The sequence below is a fragment of the Oratosquilla oratoria genome, chromosome 3 (genome assembly GCF_046742065.1).
Source record: "Oratosquilla oratoria isolate Oo_2021 chromosome 3, ASM4674206v1, whole genome shotgun sequence".
NCBI lineage: Eukaryota > Metazoa > Arthropoda > Malacostraca > Stomatopoda > Squillidae > Oratosquilla > Oratosquilla oratoria.
Window position 1 is genome coordinate 63,209,872 of NC_134779.1, and position 18,479 is coordinate 63,228,350.

The following is an 18,479-nucleotide window of genomic DNA, read 5'->3' on the forward strand; positions in this document are numbered from 1 at the left end:
ACATATTCCCTCACCTTCCATCCCCCACCCACCCCCTTTCATGCATCACAGTATCATCCATACACAACCATTCTCCATGCACCCCAATCTTCTGTCTTCTCCTGTCCTTCCTCAACAGATATTCCCTTCTTACCCAATGCCCCTTTTACCCCATCCATCCATCTCATCCTTAGTCACTGTCATGTTTACTTCTACCTCTGCCTTGTACACCTCTTTTACTAATCTTTCATCACTCATTTTTTCCATGTGTCCATACCATCCCAATACTTTTTCATGAACCCTATCTCCCAACTCTTTCCACCCCTGTTCTCCTCACCTCCATGTTTCTCACTCTGTCCAGCCTAGTAACACCCATCATACTTCTCAGGCACCTCATCTCAAACACGTTCAAACTCTTCCTTTCTTATGTTCCATGTTTCTGCCCCATACATAGAGATGACTAGGAGAAATCCCTTTTCTATTGTTGTGGTGGTGCCATTCCCTTGATATCGAGGATGAAGGCCTTCCAAGTCAGTCATATTTTTATGTAGGTTTCATTGTCATTTCGCTTGTTTGGGAAAACGTCGTCATAACTCAAAAAACTGAATTTTTGAGTTATCTATACAGACATATTCATCTTCAAACACGGATTTTTTTGGTAACAGTGTCATATCTGTAGCTCAAAAATTGACCGCTAGGGAGTGCTAAATGTCCCAATGACATAACCTTACATGTTCCAACTTGTTCCAACAAATATTTTAGACTTAGTAAAGATTATGATTGTTTCAACTTCTATAAACTTTAGAGGCATATTTGATGCTCCAAAAAATGTTCCACCTATGGTGTTTGAGGGCTTTTTATAATATTGAGAGCGTTTTGAAACTTTAAAATGCCTCTCCTGAAAAATTCGATATTTTGAGTTATGACGACGTTTTCGCAAACAAGTGATTTGTGAGTCATTGGATGGCTAACTTGTCCAATTCTAGCACTGAAGTTCAGGTTGCAGTGGGGGCATATTGCTTCAGGTGGTAAAGGTGGTTGTGGTTGCTGTTCTATTTCAGGTTCTTCTGCTTATCAGTTTTTTATACAATTTGGTTTCTAAAGACTGCGCCTTGTCTGGTTTTTGTCATCCAGTGTTTTATCTATTGCAATGCCCTCCCAGTTGTTGGGATAGATGTAATACTTCTTTAGGTTAGCTTAGAGGACATTTTTGTACTGCTTCTGGCCACCCCTGCACCATCTCTGCTGGTTCTTGATTATGCAGGCTTCAATGGTAGTCAAGTTGGTTTCATGTAGTATGCTGACAGTGGTTCTTCAGTCCTCCCAGCTGATTTTGAGGATGCTTCTGAGACATTACAAGTGAAACTTTTCAAGTGTTTTGAGATGATGATGGTCTGGGGTCTGTGTCTCCGATGCATATTGGGATTGTGACTCTCTTGTAGATCAGCATTTTCAGGTCTCCTCTTGTCTGTTTTGGAAGACTTTTTTTTGCATATGTCCATATGCACTGCTAGTGCATTTCAGGCAGTGCTGTATTGTGGTGCCGTCAACAAATGCAATGTCTTGAACGATAATTATTATTGTCTTTCAATTGAGGAATGGAAGGGCAAGGTGTCTGACACCTCGATAGATTAGCATTTAACCAAGAGCATCTCCAATGAGAGAGAGATCAAATATGCCTATATAAGGACGACTTCGGAATTGTGAAATTAAGCCTAATGCCACCACCCAATCGCTTATATGGGTATATATGATCTGAAATGAAAACTACTACTCGTTAAATCACACTTATTTCCATTCTTCTTCTCAGGCCATTTGGGATGTTTTTGGTAGTGATAGGCCTTCTGTGATATTGCAGTAGTGATGTCCAAGTTGGGTAATGAAAGAATATATATGTAGGTTTTCTATCCATTAATTATTAAACTGTAGCAAAGGAATATATGTGTGTGTGTGTGTGTGTGTATGTATATGTATATATATACAGGTAGTCGTCGACTTACGACCGAGTTTGGTTCCGACAGACAGGTCGTAAGTCGATCTGGACGCAAGTCGGTCTATATATATATACAGTATATATTACCCTTTATATAATATATATATATATATATATATTGTATATTTAGCATACTGAAATAATCTTAGCATCTTTGAACTATGTTGTATAGTATTTTTAACCTTTTTATAATTTCATCTGATTTTCTTTGGGAAACGTAGCCTAGGCCTAAGCATATTGAATAAAATCCTATCATGTTTGACCTATGATATTGAATACTGTATTTAACCTTTGTATTATTTTACCATCAGACTTTCTTTAGGAAACGTATGCATACATACATATACCAAGGCTTTTTCCCCCTTTCAAGGGAGGTAGCCAAAAAGGGGAAGGCATAAAAACACTCCCACCCATTTCATCCCTAAATACACTCCACACCCCTCCCACCCTCCCTCTCATCTGAGCACCTCCTGGATGATGGGTCATCCCTGCATCCTGCCCACCGCCCTGGGTCAGAAGCAGTGTCGCAAGACACAGTATATCCACAGCAAGGCCGCTTCATTTAATCGGTGACCCCCCCTCTTCGTCCCCCTTTGCATATAAGGCGTATGCATACTGAATAAAATCTTATTATCTTTGAGCTACGTTGTTTAATATTCATTAACTTTTTATCATTTTCGTTAGGAAACGTAGCCTAGGCCTACACATACTGAATAAAGTCCTGTCATCTTTGACCTACAAATCCTTTTTTGTTGGTTACATTAAAATCATTGTAAAGCAAAATTAGGAAAAAACTATTTCGAAACACATTCTTTTTGTTTACGTACTGTACCGAAAATATTGTTATCGACAACAGACTAGGCATAAACAAAATTTACCGTTACATTTTATCAATCGCAAAACATAAAAATACAAAATGCTGTGCCGATTATTTTGTCATCGTCAACAGACTAGGCATAAAAAAATACTGTTACATTTTATTAATTGCAAAACATAAAAATACAAAATGTAAGGCAAAATTAGGATTTTTTTATTTCAACAAAACACATTCTTTTCGTTTAAGTACTGTACCGAACATATTGTTATCGACAACAAACTAGCCTAGGCATAAAAAGTTTGTTATATTTCATCAATTGCCAAACATACAAAAATACAAAATGCAATACAAAATTAGGAAACATTTTACTTCAAACAAACAAAATGAAAGAATATTTAGCTGGCTGGGATGCTGACACTGCCAGCAGCCTGCGAAAACTATCGTACTTGCGTCACGCAGCATGTGGAGTAATGTACTGCACTGCCAGGCATAACATTGCAATTCTATTACTCTATTAAATGTTAGATATTATTGCACCATCTCGTGGTCGTAAAGTCGATCAGTCGTAAGTTGCATAGGTTGTAAGTCGACGACTACCTGTATATATATATGAGGAGGAGAACAGGGGTGGAAAGGGAGTTGGGAGATAGGGTTGACGAAAGAGTATTAGGATGGTTTGGACACATGGAAAGAATGAGTGAATGAAGACTATTAAAAGAGGTATGGAAGGCAGATGTGGAGGGAGTGAACATGAGGAGACGTCCTAGGATGAGGTGGATGGATGGGGTGAAGGGGGCTTTGGTGAAGAGGGGAAGGACGGGAGAGGACAGAAGACAGGGGTGAATGGGAAGTGGTTGTATATGGATGATGATGTGATGCATGAGGTGGAATGGGCAGGGGGATGGGGGATGAGGTAGTATGTGTGAGCAAAATTTGATGCAGCCTGAAGGGATTTCTCCCCGTCTTCTCCTTTTATGCATGGGTGGACGGAGAGGGGAGGTCACCAATTTAATGAAGCGTCCTTGCTGTGAATGTACTGTGTCTTGCGACACTGCTTCTGACCCAGGGCAGTGGACAAGGTGCAGGGATGACCCGTCATCCAGGAGGTGCTAAGATAAGAGGGAGGGTGGAGGGATGTGGAGTGTATTCAGGGATGGAATGGGTGGGAATGATTTTATGCCTTTCCTTTTTGGCTACCTCCCTTGTAAGGGGGAAAAAGCCTTGGTATATGTATGATATATATATATATATATATATATAAATATATACAGACGCTCCTCTACTTACGTTCATTCGTTTTATGTTTTTCAATTTTACATTTGAACTGACTGTAAAAAACAAATTGTAAAAAAACAATTTTTGAGTGAATTTTTTAGTTTAGCGCGCTCTCCATAGTTCAAACGATACTTGCGCATGACGCTGCATCCATTGTTTACATTGCACAAACGACAAATTGAACATGCCTTGCCTCATCATCATCATCCTCCTCCACCATCTCAATTTATGTTGCTTGAATTTAATTTATTTGAAATTAATGTTATTATTCTACAATGTTATGTGTATAATTAATGATTTAGGGGTGTTTTATAAGATACAGTAATAGAATTTATGGATGTACAGGTAGTTCTCGTTATATGCGGGGGTTCCGTTCCGCGGACCCCCCGCATATAACGAATTCGCATATATCGAACTATAGAACCTATGGGAAAAAGGGGGATACGTTCTCAACTCGGATTGATTTTTTTTACATATTTTATTTTGGCAAAGGGCTTACATACTGCATCTCATATATGTTTACATACATTTTAGCACAAGGCAATGGATTAGGGGCTGACATGTAAGTATTAACCTCGGGAAAAGACGCTACCGTAAACATCACTTATTTCGCCAAGCGTATTTTCTTCAGCTGTTTGAAAAATCAGTCTGTTTACAATTCACATTTCAGACTGCTTGCTACGCTTAAAGGTCAGATATCAACAGATATACCATTCGCTAAAAATCATCGTATTGCTCGAAAAAGTACTTTTTAAAAGCATACAAATAAAGTTTTTACCTATTACAGAAGAATTTATTCAGAAAATTCACTTTTAATTGCGCCTCGCATACCACTTTTCCAAAGTCTAGATATTCAGAATAACAATATTGTTTGTTTGGCAACTGTGACGTCACGAACGCGGAATTCCCCGAACCTTTCCCGAAGCGCACGGGCGGAATGTTTCGAATAGCAGACGACGCAATGAAATGAAGACAAAACTGTTTTTTGCCAAATTTGATGAGATGTAGATGGTGGAATTATATAGAATACTGTCAGTATGTTTTTTTATGTACATTAAACTGTAAATACAAAAAGTTATGGAAGTCTTGATATCTGACCTATAAAGGTCAGATATCAAGACTTCAATAACTTTGCGTCGTCTGCTATTCGAAACATTCCGCCCGTGCGCTTCGGGAAAGGTTCGGGGAATTCCGCGTTCGTGACGTCACAGTTGCCAAACAAACAATATTGTTATTCTGAATATCTAGACTTCGGAAAAGTGGTATGCGAGGCGCAATTAAAAGTGAATTTTCTGAATAAATTCTTCTGTAATAGGTAAAAACTTTATTTGTATGCTTTTAAAAAGTACTTTTTCGATTATTTTTAGTGAATGGTATATCTGTTGATATCTGACCTTTAAACTGACTGTTGATGTGCTCTGGAGATACACAGGCAGGCTTACTGCTTAGAGTTTATCCAGTGCGGAGAATAAACGATAATTCTTGCAGAGAGTGAAAATTGACGAAATTAATTGGGGCAGTAATAAGTATCAAAAATTAATTTGTTTGTGAAAAAAATAATTAATTTGTGTATCAAAAAAGCTTAATTACCTGCAGAAAGACAAATTGCCTATGAAACAGGAAGGATGCCTAAGACGATGCCGTCTGTACAGCTGCCGGTGTTGTTGTTGTGATAACGCCGCAGTGATGCCAGCTCTACCTAGCTGATGCAGCCAGTGTTACCACACGGCTTTATGCGCACCAACTTCAAATATATAATAGGTATTTTGAAAAAAATAATCGGCCGCGACTATTTTTTTTTTTTTTTAGGTCAAATCGCATATCTTCGAATATATCCCCGCACATATCGAAAAGTGGTGCAAATTCTTGAATCGCATATACGCGAATTCGCATATATCGAAGTCGCATATATCGAGAACTACCTGTATAGTACAGTAACAACTTACGTTCATTTTCAACTTACGTTTGGCCATTCGGAACGTAACTAAAACGTAAATTGAGGAGCGTCTGTATATGTACATACATACATCAAGGAATTTTCCCCCTTACAAGGGAGGTAGCCAAAAAGAAAAAGGCATAAACTCATTCCCACCCATTCCATCCCTGAATACACTCCCCTCCACCCTCCCTCCCATCTTAGCACATCCTAGATGACGGGTCATCCGTGCATTTGTCCACTGCCCCGGGTCAGAAGCGCGCGTACACACAAACACACACACACACACACACACACACACACACACACACACACACACACACACACACACACGCACGCACGCACGGACGCACGGGGCTGAAATAATATCAGTATCGCAGCGCTGAGGGGTGTTACTCCAACTCTCGTGGGCGGGGAGTTGGGGGTGTGTGTGTGTGTGCAAGGTCATAGCATTACCCATAGATCGGACCTACGAGCTCTGAGCTCTCTTCCAGGAGGGAAATAGCTGTCGATCACGAGTCTAACACGTGATCCAAAGACCAAGTGAATACACACACACACACACACACACACACACACACACACACACACACACACACACACACATATATATAATAATGTGGGTTTTCTCCAATAGTCAGTAAATTGTAATTACACAGTAAGAAAATATATGTAGGTCCTGTTCAACAACTAGTGACCTAGGCTTAATAACCTGGGGCCGTATACACAAAACTTTTTTGTTAGCCTTAACAGTCTCTGCTAGCTAACAGAAAATCACAAAAAGTTATGCACCAATGCTTAACTAACAAATGTTAGCTAGTAAACAGTCGTTTGTCAAGTCCCACTAAACAATGCTGAAGTTAGCAGCTTAAGAACATGTAAATGGACATATTGTTAAAAATTGCACACATATAACAGTGTTATTAATGCAGTTGTTCAGAATTTATTAATAGAGTATCATGATAGCACAAATATCGTATGTATGGTTTTTTTAGGAGTACTTCTTAACCAACAACATATTTTTGGACGAAGGCGCATCACACCTTATGTTTGTATACATTGGCACAGTAGAAATTTATGCTGAGGAAATAAAAATATATTATTTTATTTATTAAGATTATACAGTATATTGGAGTACTGTAGCTTGCCTGTACTGTATATGAAATATAAATTAATTATTTATTTATTAACAAGATTGGATCTCATGAAGATTGTCCACCCGAGTACCCAACTGAACATATTCCACCCCAACCGAGTTTGTATGCCCCACTGATCACGGCATCCAACACCAAAGTTTAGGTTAGGTTAGGGAATGGTCGGGTCAGCTGAAGATTGTCCACCCAAACGCGCTTGGGGTGGACAATCTTCATGAGATCCATAAGATATACTGTAGCATATATGTAAAGGAAAAAAATATAGATTATATTATTTTATAAACTGTTACAATTCATTTTATCTTTCACTTTTGACTATAAGTGGAATGAAAACTTGGTAGTAGAGAGAGAGCACTGCAACAGCAATATCTTCCTCGTTCGGGACTGAAGTTGGTCCCTCACTAAATCAACCACTGTTATTATACCAGCACGGTTCATCCTGAAGCGTTTGATGAGTTTGTCGTCTTTGTACTCGTTAAATATGTCCTGTCGGTGTCGATATACTCGCTGTCGTCTCTGTAGTTGTTGTTGTTGCTCCGCCATCTTCTCTACTAACAGGAATTTGCTAAGAGCTGAATAGTCCTCCACAGCACTTTTACCTTAACAGTACTTTTAAGGCCCTAACAAGTTTTCTGTATCCACTGTTAGTGCTTAACAGCTAAATGTTAACCTTAACAGGAATTTGTTACCCTTAACAGCTATTTGTTAGTGCTAACAAGTTTTTTTGTATACGGGCCCTGAACATTCGAGGTAACTTATGATGCAGTTATGGGCACCATAAGTAGGTCACAGGTGTGTGCGTAGGTGTGGTTCTTACACTCCAACCTTCTAGCCACCATCTAAGTGTATACTTTGCCTACTTCTATCAAAAAACCCTCAGATCTACTATGTCCTTAAAAGAGAATGATCTCAGTCAAGATTACACTTAATAATTACACTGGCTTCACTTGATATATGCGTGATTCTTTCGGTTAACCCCCATACACGCACGCACACACACACACACGTGTGTTTTCATTTGTTTACACTCACCTAACCTCTTTTCTCCCTGTTAATGGGGATAATTGGTGTGTGAGACTCATCTAGATACTTAATACTAATACCTATCTATTATATTTTCAGTATGTCCACTTATTTTCAAATATGGTCATGTACATACATACATACATATACCTAGGCTTTTTCCCCCTTACAAGGGAGGTAGCCAAAAAGGAAAAGGCATAAAATCATTCCCACTCATTCCATCCCTGAATACACTCCACACCCCTCCACCCTCTCTCTCATCTTAGCACCTCCTGGATGACGGGTCATCCCTGCACCTTGTCCACTGCCCTGGGTCAGAAGCAGTGTCACAAGACACAGCACATCCACAGCAAGGCCGCTTCATTAAATCGGCGACCCCCCTCTCCGTCCCCCCATGCATAAAAGGAGAAGACGGGGAGAAATCCCTTCGGGCTGCGTCAAATTTTGCTCACACATACTACCTCGCCACCCATTCCACCTCATGCATCACAACATCATCCATATACAACCATTCTCCATTCACCCCTGTCTTCTGTCCTCTCCCGTCCTTCCTCAACAGACATTCCCCTCTTCCCCAAAGCCCCCTTCACCCCATACATCCACCTCATCCTAGGACGTCCCCTCATGTTCACTCCCTCCACATCTGCCTTCCATACCTCTTTTACTAGTCTTTCTTCACTCATTCTTTCCATGTGTCCAAACCATCCTAATACTCTTTCGTCAACCCTATCTCCCAACTCCCTTTCCACCCCTGTTCTCCTCCTCACCTCCTCATTTCTCACTCTATCTAGCATAGTAACCCCCATCATACTTTTCAGACACCTCATCTCAAACACATTCAAACTCCTTCTCTCTTCCTCTCTTATGTTCCATGTTTCTGCCCCATACAGTGCTGTTGGCACAATCACTCCTTTATATAGTCTCCTCTTAGCATATATTCCCAAATGTCTATTCCTCATTACACTCTTTAATCCACAAAGGCATTTATTCGCTTCTCTCAATCTACATTCTACCTCCACCTTCACTCCACCTTTTCCTGCCACATTTGCACCCAAGTATCTAAAACTATCCACTTCCTCCAGTCGCTCTCCCTTAATGCTCACTTCCAGTCTACTGAAAGTGGCAGTAGACTGGAAGTGAGCATTAAGGGGACCGGCTGATCAAAAGATGAAAATCTTTATTAATTGGGTTATTGCACAGAAATTTATGCCAGGAGTTAAGGACACCATATACATCTTTCCTAACCCAAAAAAACTAATCTGCAACCCTTTCATGTTTTGCCCCCCATCTCCCTTTCAAAAAAATTGATAATTTTGAAATGACTACTCCTCCTATAATAATTGCTCTACATGAATGAAATTAATATGGTGGAAGAACCTTATCCAGACCTTTAAACTAATAGAGAGAAATTTTAGTTAAAGTAATTAGTTTGTGGAATTTTAATTTTTATATCTTTTCCCACCCCGTCCCCCTTCAAATAGGGCAAATTTTTTTTGGCAAAAATTAACCCTTTCCGATATTAAAAAAACGTTCTATTTCATCAATCAGGCAGATTTAGACATATTATGTGTGAATTTTCATTGAAATTGATTAAGAAGTTATGGAGGAGTAGAAGTTTGAAGGTATAAAACTTAGGTTTTGAGATACGGGCCGTCAAAGTTTTCACTAACTTTGAACCCCTACATACTAATATAAATAAGGGATATCATGGCATTTCCTTATTTAGCTTTTTAGGCTTGAATGTTGATGATATTTAGAATAAAATTTATTTATATGCAGTCATATTTGTTGATGGCCAGTCATATAATCCTCTGTCTTCTGGCTCCTGGTCCCCACCTGCATTTTAGGCAGGTTATTACATTAGGGTGTCATAGCTTGCTTACTTTGTAATTCTTGCCTTTTCCTAGCTTCCTGAAGGTGTTTGGTTTGCTTGCGAGGACATGGCATCTCAAAAATAGTATAACAGCTTGTCAAATGACAAAAGGATTGATGGTGGCTTGCAGTGGAGTGTATCACTCAATTTTTGTCTACTGTTTATCGCTTTCTGAGGCATCTACCCATTCTGGGGTCTATATATAACCTCTGGTACAGAGACAGAGTTGCCAGAAGTCACTAGGAATAGCACTCAATCATTACAAATTATTGTTATTTATTGCAATAATATATATATTGTAGTGACCAATACGTATCATAGGGCCGAGTTGGGGGGAGGAGGGGGTTTATTTGCCATAACTACGAAAATAAGGCGAATTTTGATTAAATACTCCACATACAGACTGTCGATTGCCATACGCAGATGTAGAATTTTTTTCCCAGTTTTTCATTTTTTTCCCAATTTTCATCGATTCTTGACCAGCCGGTCCCCTTAAGGGAGAGCGACTGGAGGAAGTGGATAGTTTTAGATACTTGGGTGCAAATGTGGCAGGAAAAGGTGGAGGTAGAATGTAGATTGAGAGAAGTGAGTAAATGCCTTTGTGGATTAAAGAGTGTAATGAGGAATAGACATTTGGGAATGGATGCTAAGAGGTCATGTATGGTCATGTATTTCCATTAATTTTACAGAACGCACTGACATACCTGTTAATGGGGATAGTTAGGGTGCAAGACAAATCTTAGCTATGCACAAGAAACGGAGAGATTGGCATATGTGTTTGCGTCCATGCGCAAATCTACCAACTCCCCCTTTGTGTTATATCGTGAAACTTCATTTTGCTCCTCGATACCACCCCTAGCCATCACAATCTCTCCCTAAACTATTCCTCTTGTGGAATGCTGAACTAGAAGTTGGGAATTTTTCCTCGTTCTCTTAAGACTAATGGCCCTAGTTTATGTCTCCGTCTGAATGCGTCTTAGTGATGTCACAGGTGGGCAGAGCTACAGTACACTCTAGAAAATAAAACTCAATTCAATGAAAATAACATTCCTTTAAAACTCCTGGCCTTACAGTATTTCATTTTCAAGAGCAACACTGGATGACTTCCTAGGTAGCAGAAATGGTCCATGTTCTCAAATGTTCCACTGGGTTGGATTGCAGGTAGATTGAGGTTCTCTGGTTGGTGGTGGTAGAAAGACAATTTGCATTTTCCTAATGTTGATGTTCGGTCCCAACTTCATGCAGCCATGATGGAAAGTGTATAGGATTTGCTGGAGATGGTCTTCATCAAAGGCTGTGGTGCTGTTGTCATCTACTTACTGGAGCTCTAGAAGTCTAGGAGAAATCAATTTTCTATTAACATATTTTTGAATGACAAGAAACACGCGTATTTATAACTGCTCATAAATGAATGTGGCATAACATATACATGCCACTGGCCTCAAACCCTTTACAAGGAAGATGGCCTTGGTTCCTTGCAGGAGAAAATTTTCACAGGAGCATGAGAAAAGAGATGTAGTTGGAGTGGTTAAGGAAAAGTTTAAGGACAGAAAAAATGCATACATATACCAAGGGCTCTTTCCCCCCTTACAAGGGAGGTAGCAAAAAACAAAGGCATAAAATCGACTCCCACCCATTCCATCCCCACATACTCTACCCCCCTCCCTCCCTCCTATCTTGGCTCCGCCTCACCCGCAGAAGAAACGAGGGCTAAAAAAGATTATAAAAGTGGCTTGGAATTCTTAAGTTAGTGTATAGTTTCACTGAATTTGGGAAAATACCATGATTGTTCAGTAGAGATGTCACCATAATCTCAAAATATACATTCATACATATACCAAAGCTTTTTTCTCATTACAAGGGAGGTAGCCAAAAAGAAAAAGGCATAAAATCATTCCCACCCATTCCATCCCTAAAAACACTCCACTCCCCTCCACCCTCCCTCCCATCTTAGTGCCTCCTGGAGGTGCTAAGATTCATACATATATATATACCAAAGGCTTTTTCCCCCTTATAAGGGAGGTAGCCAGAAAACAAAGGCTTAAAAACCACTCCCACCCATTCCATCCCTACCACACACTACTCCCCTCCACCATCTTCCCTTCCTCTTATCTTGGCACCTCCTGGATGACGGGTCATCCCAGCATCTTGTCCACTGCCCTGGGTCTGAAGCAGTGTTGCAAGACACAACACATCCATAGCAAGGCCACTTCATTAAATCTGTGAAACCCCCATCCCCTCGTTCAGAAAAGGAGAAGACAGGGAGAAATCCCTTCGGGCTGCGTCAAATTTGTCTCGCACATACTCCCTCACCCCCCATCCCCCGTGCATTCCACCTCATGGATCACATCATCCATATACAACCATTCCCCATTCACCCCTATCTTCTGTCCTCTCCAGCCCTTCCTCAACAGACATTCCCCTCTTCCCCAAAAGCCCCTTTTACCCCATCCATCCATCTCATCCTAGGTTGCCCCCTCATGTTTGCTCCTTCCACATCTACCTTCCACACCTCTTTCACTAGTCTTTCTTCACTCATTCTTTCCATGTGTCCAAACCATTCCAATACGCTTTCATCCACCCTATCTCCCAACTCCTTTCCATCTCTGTTCTCCCCCACACCACCTCATTTCTGACTCTATCCAGCCTAGTAACCCCTATCATACTTCTCAAGACACCTCATCTCATACACATTCAAACTCCTCTCTTATGTTCCTGTTTCAGCCCCATACAGTGCTGTCAGCACAATCACTCCTTCATACAATCTCCTTAATATCCATTTCCAAATGTATATTTCTCATTGCACTTTTTAATCCACCAAGGCATTTACTCGCTGCTTCTCAGTCTATATTCTACCTTCACTCCTCCCTTTCCTGCTACATGCACACCCAAGTATCTAAAAGTATCCACTTCCAGTTTCTCTCCCTTAATACTCACTTCCAGTCTGCTGCTACTTACTTTCACCCCTTGTACATCTCATCACCTTACTTTTACCCACATTTATCTTCAACTTCCTTCTTTCACACACTTTCCCAAACTCTGTCACTAACTTCCTCAATCCCTCCTCTGATCCTGCTACAAGCTCAGTGTCTTCTGCAAACAACAGCTGGCTTATCTCCCACTTTTCTCCATTTTCTCAAATTATGAGCTGCATATAACATGTAGTAATTACACTAATACAGGAGACAACTTTAAAAATATGTTATGTGAAAACCTTCAGGTATAATGGTAATGTATGTTGAAAACGTTTCTGTTGAAAATTATAATTTTCACAGGAAGTTGTATTGGAGTGATGTCAAGGAAACTGGAGAAATAGAAGCCTTTAACCTTGATACACAACATCATGAAGTCGTTCAGAGTGCTAAGCGTTCCGGTGTTGAATTTCAGGTAACCATTGTAAAAGTTGTATATAAATATATTGATAAATTTTGCTGTAGTCCTACCATGTTGTATAATTTGTTTTCATAGTATACTTTACTTTATACCCACAGGCCATAGACGTAGATTTGAAGAAGTCTGAATTGATGTGGGCTGAAACCACAGGAGATTCTTGTGTCCTGAAAACTGAAGATTTGTTAACAACTAGGGAAACTGTACTGTTACAAAAAAATAACTGCTCTCCCCATGACTTAACTCACGATGATAAATACATATATTGGTCAGATAAAAACGGTGAAGGAATTTTCAGAATTTCCAGGGGTGATTCAAAAGAAGTAACAAAAATTGTGAATGCTCCAAATGATAAGAAGCATGGCTTACCTATTGAAGCTTTTGGGTTAACAACTCTTTCACACAATGTGGAGTCCATAAGAAATATTTGTTCCCAGGGTCTTCACAAACCCAGGAATGGAAGCACACAAACAGAGCAGGATGAAAAAAATTATGAAAAAGCAAATCATACTACTATTTTGGCACAACCTACAAATGAAAACAAAATTTCAGGACTTTCTGAAAATCAGACTAAAGCTTCAAAATTGACTGAAGATGACTTGGGACATGCTGAAGATAACATAAAGGATGAAGGTGTAGCAACCAAATCATCCATACTTCCTGAAAATAAAGAGACCAAAGATTCAAGCTGGGTTGAAGATGCGGGGACCAAAACTCCAATACCGGTTGAGAATAAAGGAATTCCAGTTTCAGTACAGGATGAAGTAGAAAGAACAAAAGTGTTGGTAACTAGTTATGATATACAAGGTACCAGTACCTCTGCTTCAAAGGATAATGAATATATACATGTGCCACTTAAGATCATTGAATCTGGCAGATCAAACAAATCAACAGCAATCAGGGATGAAAATAGCGAAGAAAGAAAAATATTCCCTCCCACTCCTACTGAAAGGTAACAACAATAAGGATTGGCTAATTAAGGTGGAATTTAGGATTCAAAACATTGAAGGCTAAATGCTTGGCATTGTATTGATGTACTTGCATATTTGTGTGTGTGTATATGTATATATATATATGTATGTATATATAATATATATGTAATAATTTTTTTCTTCTCTTGCAGATGTTCCAATAATTTGTATCTCATTCCTGTTGTTATAAGTTTAACAGTGGTGTGTGTTATTTTCATGCTGAGCACTTTGTTCCTTGTGATAGCATATTATAGAAGAGTACCAAAATATCCTGGTAAGCAACATGTACCAAGAATATTTGGACCCAGGAGGAAGGCTACAAACAAACCTGCCCGTTGCCGTGTTGATGACGATGGAGTCAGAATAGATATAGAAGATTGTTGTCAGATGACAGAGTGTGAAACTGTAAGTGGCAGCACAATAACTTGTATTGTACCACATGTTTCCCCCCTCCCACCTTCATCTTGTAATTCATATAGGTGATAGGTTTTATTTATTTATTTTATTCTATATGTATATATATATATATTTTTAAATCTATCTCTTGCTCTCTTGCCTTCCCTCTTGCCATCCTTCCCCCCCTCTCTCTCTCTCTGTCTACACCTTCTCCCTCCCTACCCCCTACCCCTTTCTGTTTTTCCCATTCTCTTCACACCCTCCCCACTCCCCTCTCTCCCTCCCCCTTCCCTTTTCTCTCTCTTTCCCCCATCTCTATCTCTCACCCCCTCCCCTTTCTCCACCCCCTCTCTCTCCCACTCCCTCTCTCTCACCCTCCCCTCTCTTTCCCACTTCCTCTCTCTTCTTTTTATCTCTCCTTTTCTCTCCTCCCACCTCTCTCTCCCCATCTCTTTCCCACTCCCCCTCTCTCTATGCTCTCTCTCCTCCCTCTTTCCCCACTTTCTCCCAATCCCATCTCTCTCCCTCTTCTCTCTTGCTCCTCTCTCCCTGCTCATCTCTCTCCCCTCCTGTCTCTTTCTTCCTCCTCTCTTTCTCCTCTCTCTCCCTCCCCTCCATCCCTCCAATTTCTTTTTTTTTTTCTCTTTTTCTTGCTCCCCTCTCTCCCTCCTTCCCTCCCTCTCCTTTATTCTTGTCCCTCTCTTCTCTTCCTTTCTCACTCTCCTCTCCCATCTTCTCTCTATTCTCTCTCCTCTCTCCCCTCTGTTTTTGACTTGGTTTATTTATTTTCTGGGTTATTGTCATAGTGGAGGTGGACCCTCCTCTTTCAGGTGTAAGCCAAAATTCATAGATAGAATGCAAGTAGTATGGTGTAGTGCAGTAATAAGGGAAGTGGTGTGATTATGAATGAATTAGGTGCTTCAATAAATGGGAAGTGGATACTACATTGAAAAATATGGTGAGGCAGGTCTGCAATCGCCAAGATGCTCAGTAAGATGGTAAACCCTGGACGTGGACCAGCGGCAGATGGAGACCAGAATAGAAAAATTGCAAAGGTAGACTGCCGCACCTCCCTCTTTATTTTTTATTTATTTATTTATTTATTTATTTATTTTTTCACTCTCTCTCTCTCTCTTTCAGCTCACGATCTTACCATAGTGCTTCATAGTTTAATTTCCCTTTTGCATGACACTGGAGAACTAGGTTGGTAACAGATGGTTGTAGTATGGGAACAAATACTCGTGTCATGGCGTCTTGGTCTCTTCGTCATTAATACTATCTCTGACAGTCTTTGTAATTTATTTATTGCTTACATATGTGATGCTGCTTTTAAAGTGCCCTTCCTCTTCAGTCTATTTTTATTGTTGCTTCCTGTTGCCACCTCTGATGGGTCAGTCAATCCATTGCTACAGGTCTCTTTGCAGATGTTCAGTCCCTATGAAATTGGTCAGGGACAATGTAATGTTGTCATGAACAGTATTCATAAGAATCTGTGTAATTGTGAAGGGATGTGGTTGAAAATGTATGCTTCAGTTAATATAATTTTAGACTTGTCAAGGATCATTACTCAGGAGTATTGCCAAAGCCTCTCTATCCTAGAGAAATGCTATCCAGTGTATTTTAAAGGCATAACTAATACTCAATTACTTCATTACTCTCCCCTTTTCCCCTACCATCTCCCTTCCCACTTCTCTCGTGTTCTCTCTCATCCTCCTTGGCCCTTGTCCATTCTCTCTTTCTCTCCCATCCTCTTTTGCTCCTCTCCCTGCTCCCCTTCCTCCACTCCCTTCACCCCTTCCTCCACTTCCTTCACCCCTTCCTCTTCTCCTTTCTTCTCTTCCTCATCTCCCTTCACCCCTTCTCCTCCCCTTTCTCCCCTTCTCTCCCTGCTCCACTTCTCTGCATTCTTCTCCTTTTCTCCCTTTCTTCTCCTCTCCCTTCTCCCTTTCTTCTTACCCTCTCCTTTCATGACTTCCTCTATCTCCTCTCCCTTTCTCTCCCACTCTCCCTTCTTCCTTCTCATCTTACTTCTCTCCTTTCTCACCTTCTCTCCCTGCTCCCCTTCTTCTCCTCTCCTTTCGCCTTTCTTATCTCCTTTCCCTGAGTCCTAATGTGTTCATTTCCTTAATAGATATTTATGTAGTACCTTGGAGATACATGTACCAAAGGCTTTTTTTTTTTTTTCTTCCATACAAGGGGGGTAGCAAGAAAAACAAAGGAGGGATTATGGAAGCTAGTGACAGTTTGGGAAGGTATGCAAAAGAAGGAAGATAAATGTGGGTAAATGTAAGGTGATGAGATGTACAAGAGAATGTGGCAGCAAATTGGAAGTGAGTATTAAGGGAGAGGGACTGGAGGAAGTGGTTAGCTTTAGATATTTGGGTACAAATGTGACGAGAGTAGTGGAGGTAGAATGTAGATTGAGAGAGGCAAGTAAATACCTTGGGGGATTAAAAAGTGTAATGAAAAATGGATATTCATGAATGCATGCTGGGAGGGGATTGTATGGGGTAATTGTGCCAACAGCACTGTATGGAACATAAGAGAGGAAGAGAAGTATGGTAGGAGTTACTAGGCTGAATAGAGTGAGAAACAAAGAGGTGAGGAGGAGAGCCAGGGTGGAAAGGGGGTTGGGAGATGAGGTTGATGAAAGAGTATTGTGATAGTTTGGACACATGGAAAGAATGAGTGAAAAATATTAGTAAAAGAGGTGTGGAAGGAGTGAATATGAGGTGACCAAGGAGATAGATGGATGGGGTAAACGGGGCATTAGGAAGGGGGAACATCTGTTGAATGGTTGTGTGTGGATGATGCTGTGATGCATGGAAGGGAGTGGGGGGGAGGGAATACATGTTAATGATATTTTGATGCAGCATGAAGGGATTTCTCCATGTCTTCTCTTTTTCTGCATGAGGGGACGGAGAAGGGGCGTTGCCAATTAAATGAAGTGGCATCGCTACATTGCTTCTGACCCAGGGCAGTGGACGAGATACAAACTGCCCCAGATGCAGCCATTACACAGAAGACACTAAACATTTTGCCTTCCACTGCCCCACCCTAGCTATACCTGGACAACAATATTTCTTTTGAGTGACTTTAGGACAAGTCCAGTGGCTGTTGCCTGTTAATTTAAAGCTGTGGGTCTCCTGCAAGAGAGACCTGGGATAACAGATTGACTACTGTCATCGTGAATTTAAGGTGTCTAGAATAACAATGGGGAGATGCCACACTTCTTGGTACAGAAATATGGTTCTTAGAGCATTTGATGCTAAGAACCATCTTAATGTACCAAGAGGTGGCATTTTCCCCCTGCTATTTTAGATGCCTCGTTTGTCTTCCAGGAAGCCACCATAAATCATTCAGTGAAAATATTTTGCAATGCTGTTTGGAGTCGGCAAGACACTGTGGTATTGGGTGCTGTTGTCTGCATGATGGCATCTTGGGTAATTTGTATGTATTTTGCCATTAGGCTGATTGTCATTGGCACTAGTGTGCAAGGTGGTGATGTCAACAACTCTTGTCTATCTTAGGAGCAATTTCTTTGCTGGATTGATTTCTGTGGGAAGATTGGACTACTGGGTTTGGTGTTCTTGTTATTTTTTGTCTGTGTATAGATGATTTGTGTGGATACATTGTAGGTTGCTGGGGGATAGGTTATTGTAGAGTAACATA

General features: G+C 40.4%; 1 protein-coding gene across 3 annotated transcripts in view; it reads left to right on the plus strand.

The window, feature by feature from the left end:
• Positions 1-18,479, plus strand: part of LOC143023195 (uncharacterized) — a 35,299-nt gene that overhangs the window by 10,390 nt on the left and 6,430 nt on the right. The window contains exons 4-7 of one of the 3 annotated variants that reach the window (XR_012966171.1): positions 13,326-13,437; positions 13,542-14,392; positions 14,564-14,816; positions 15,775-15,862. Coding sequence is in view for 2 of the 3 variants with exons in the window: in XM_076181730.1 (XP_076037845.1) it covers positions 13,326-13,437; positions 13,542-14,392; positions 14,564-14,816; positions 15,948-15,965 (1,234 nt within the window). In the remaining variant the exon portion in view is untranslated. Of the gene's footprint in view, positions 1-13,325; positions 13,438-13,541; positions 14,393-14,563; positions 14,817-15,774; positions 15,863-15,947; positions 16,011-18,479 lie in introns of all 3 variants that reach the window. The other 2 variants (XM_076181730.1, XM_076181719.1) reach the window with 2 other exon arrangements.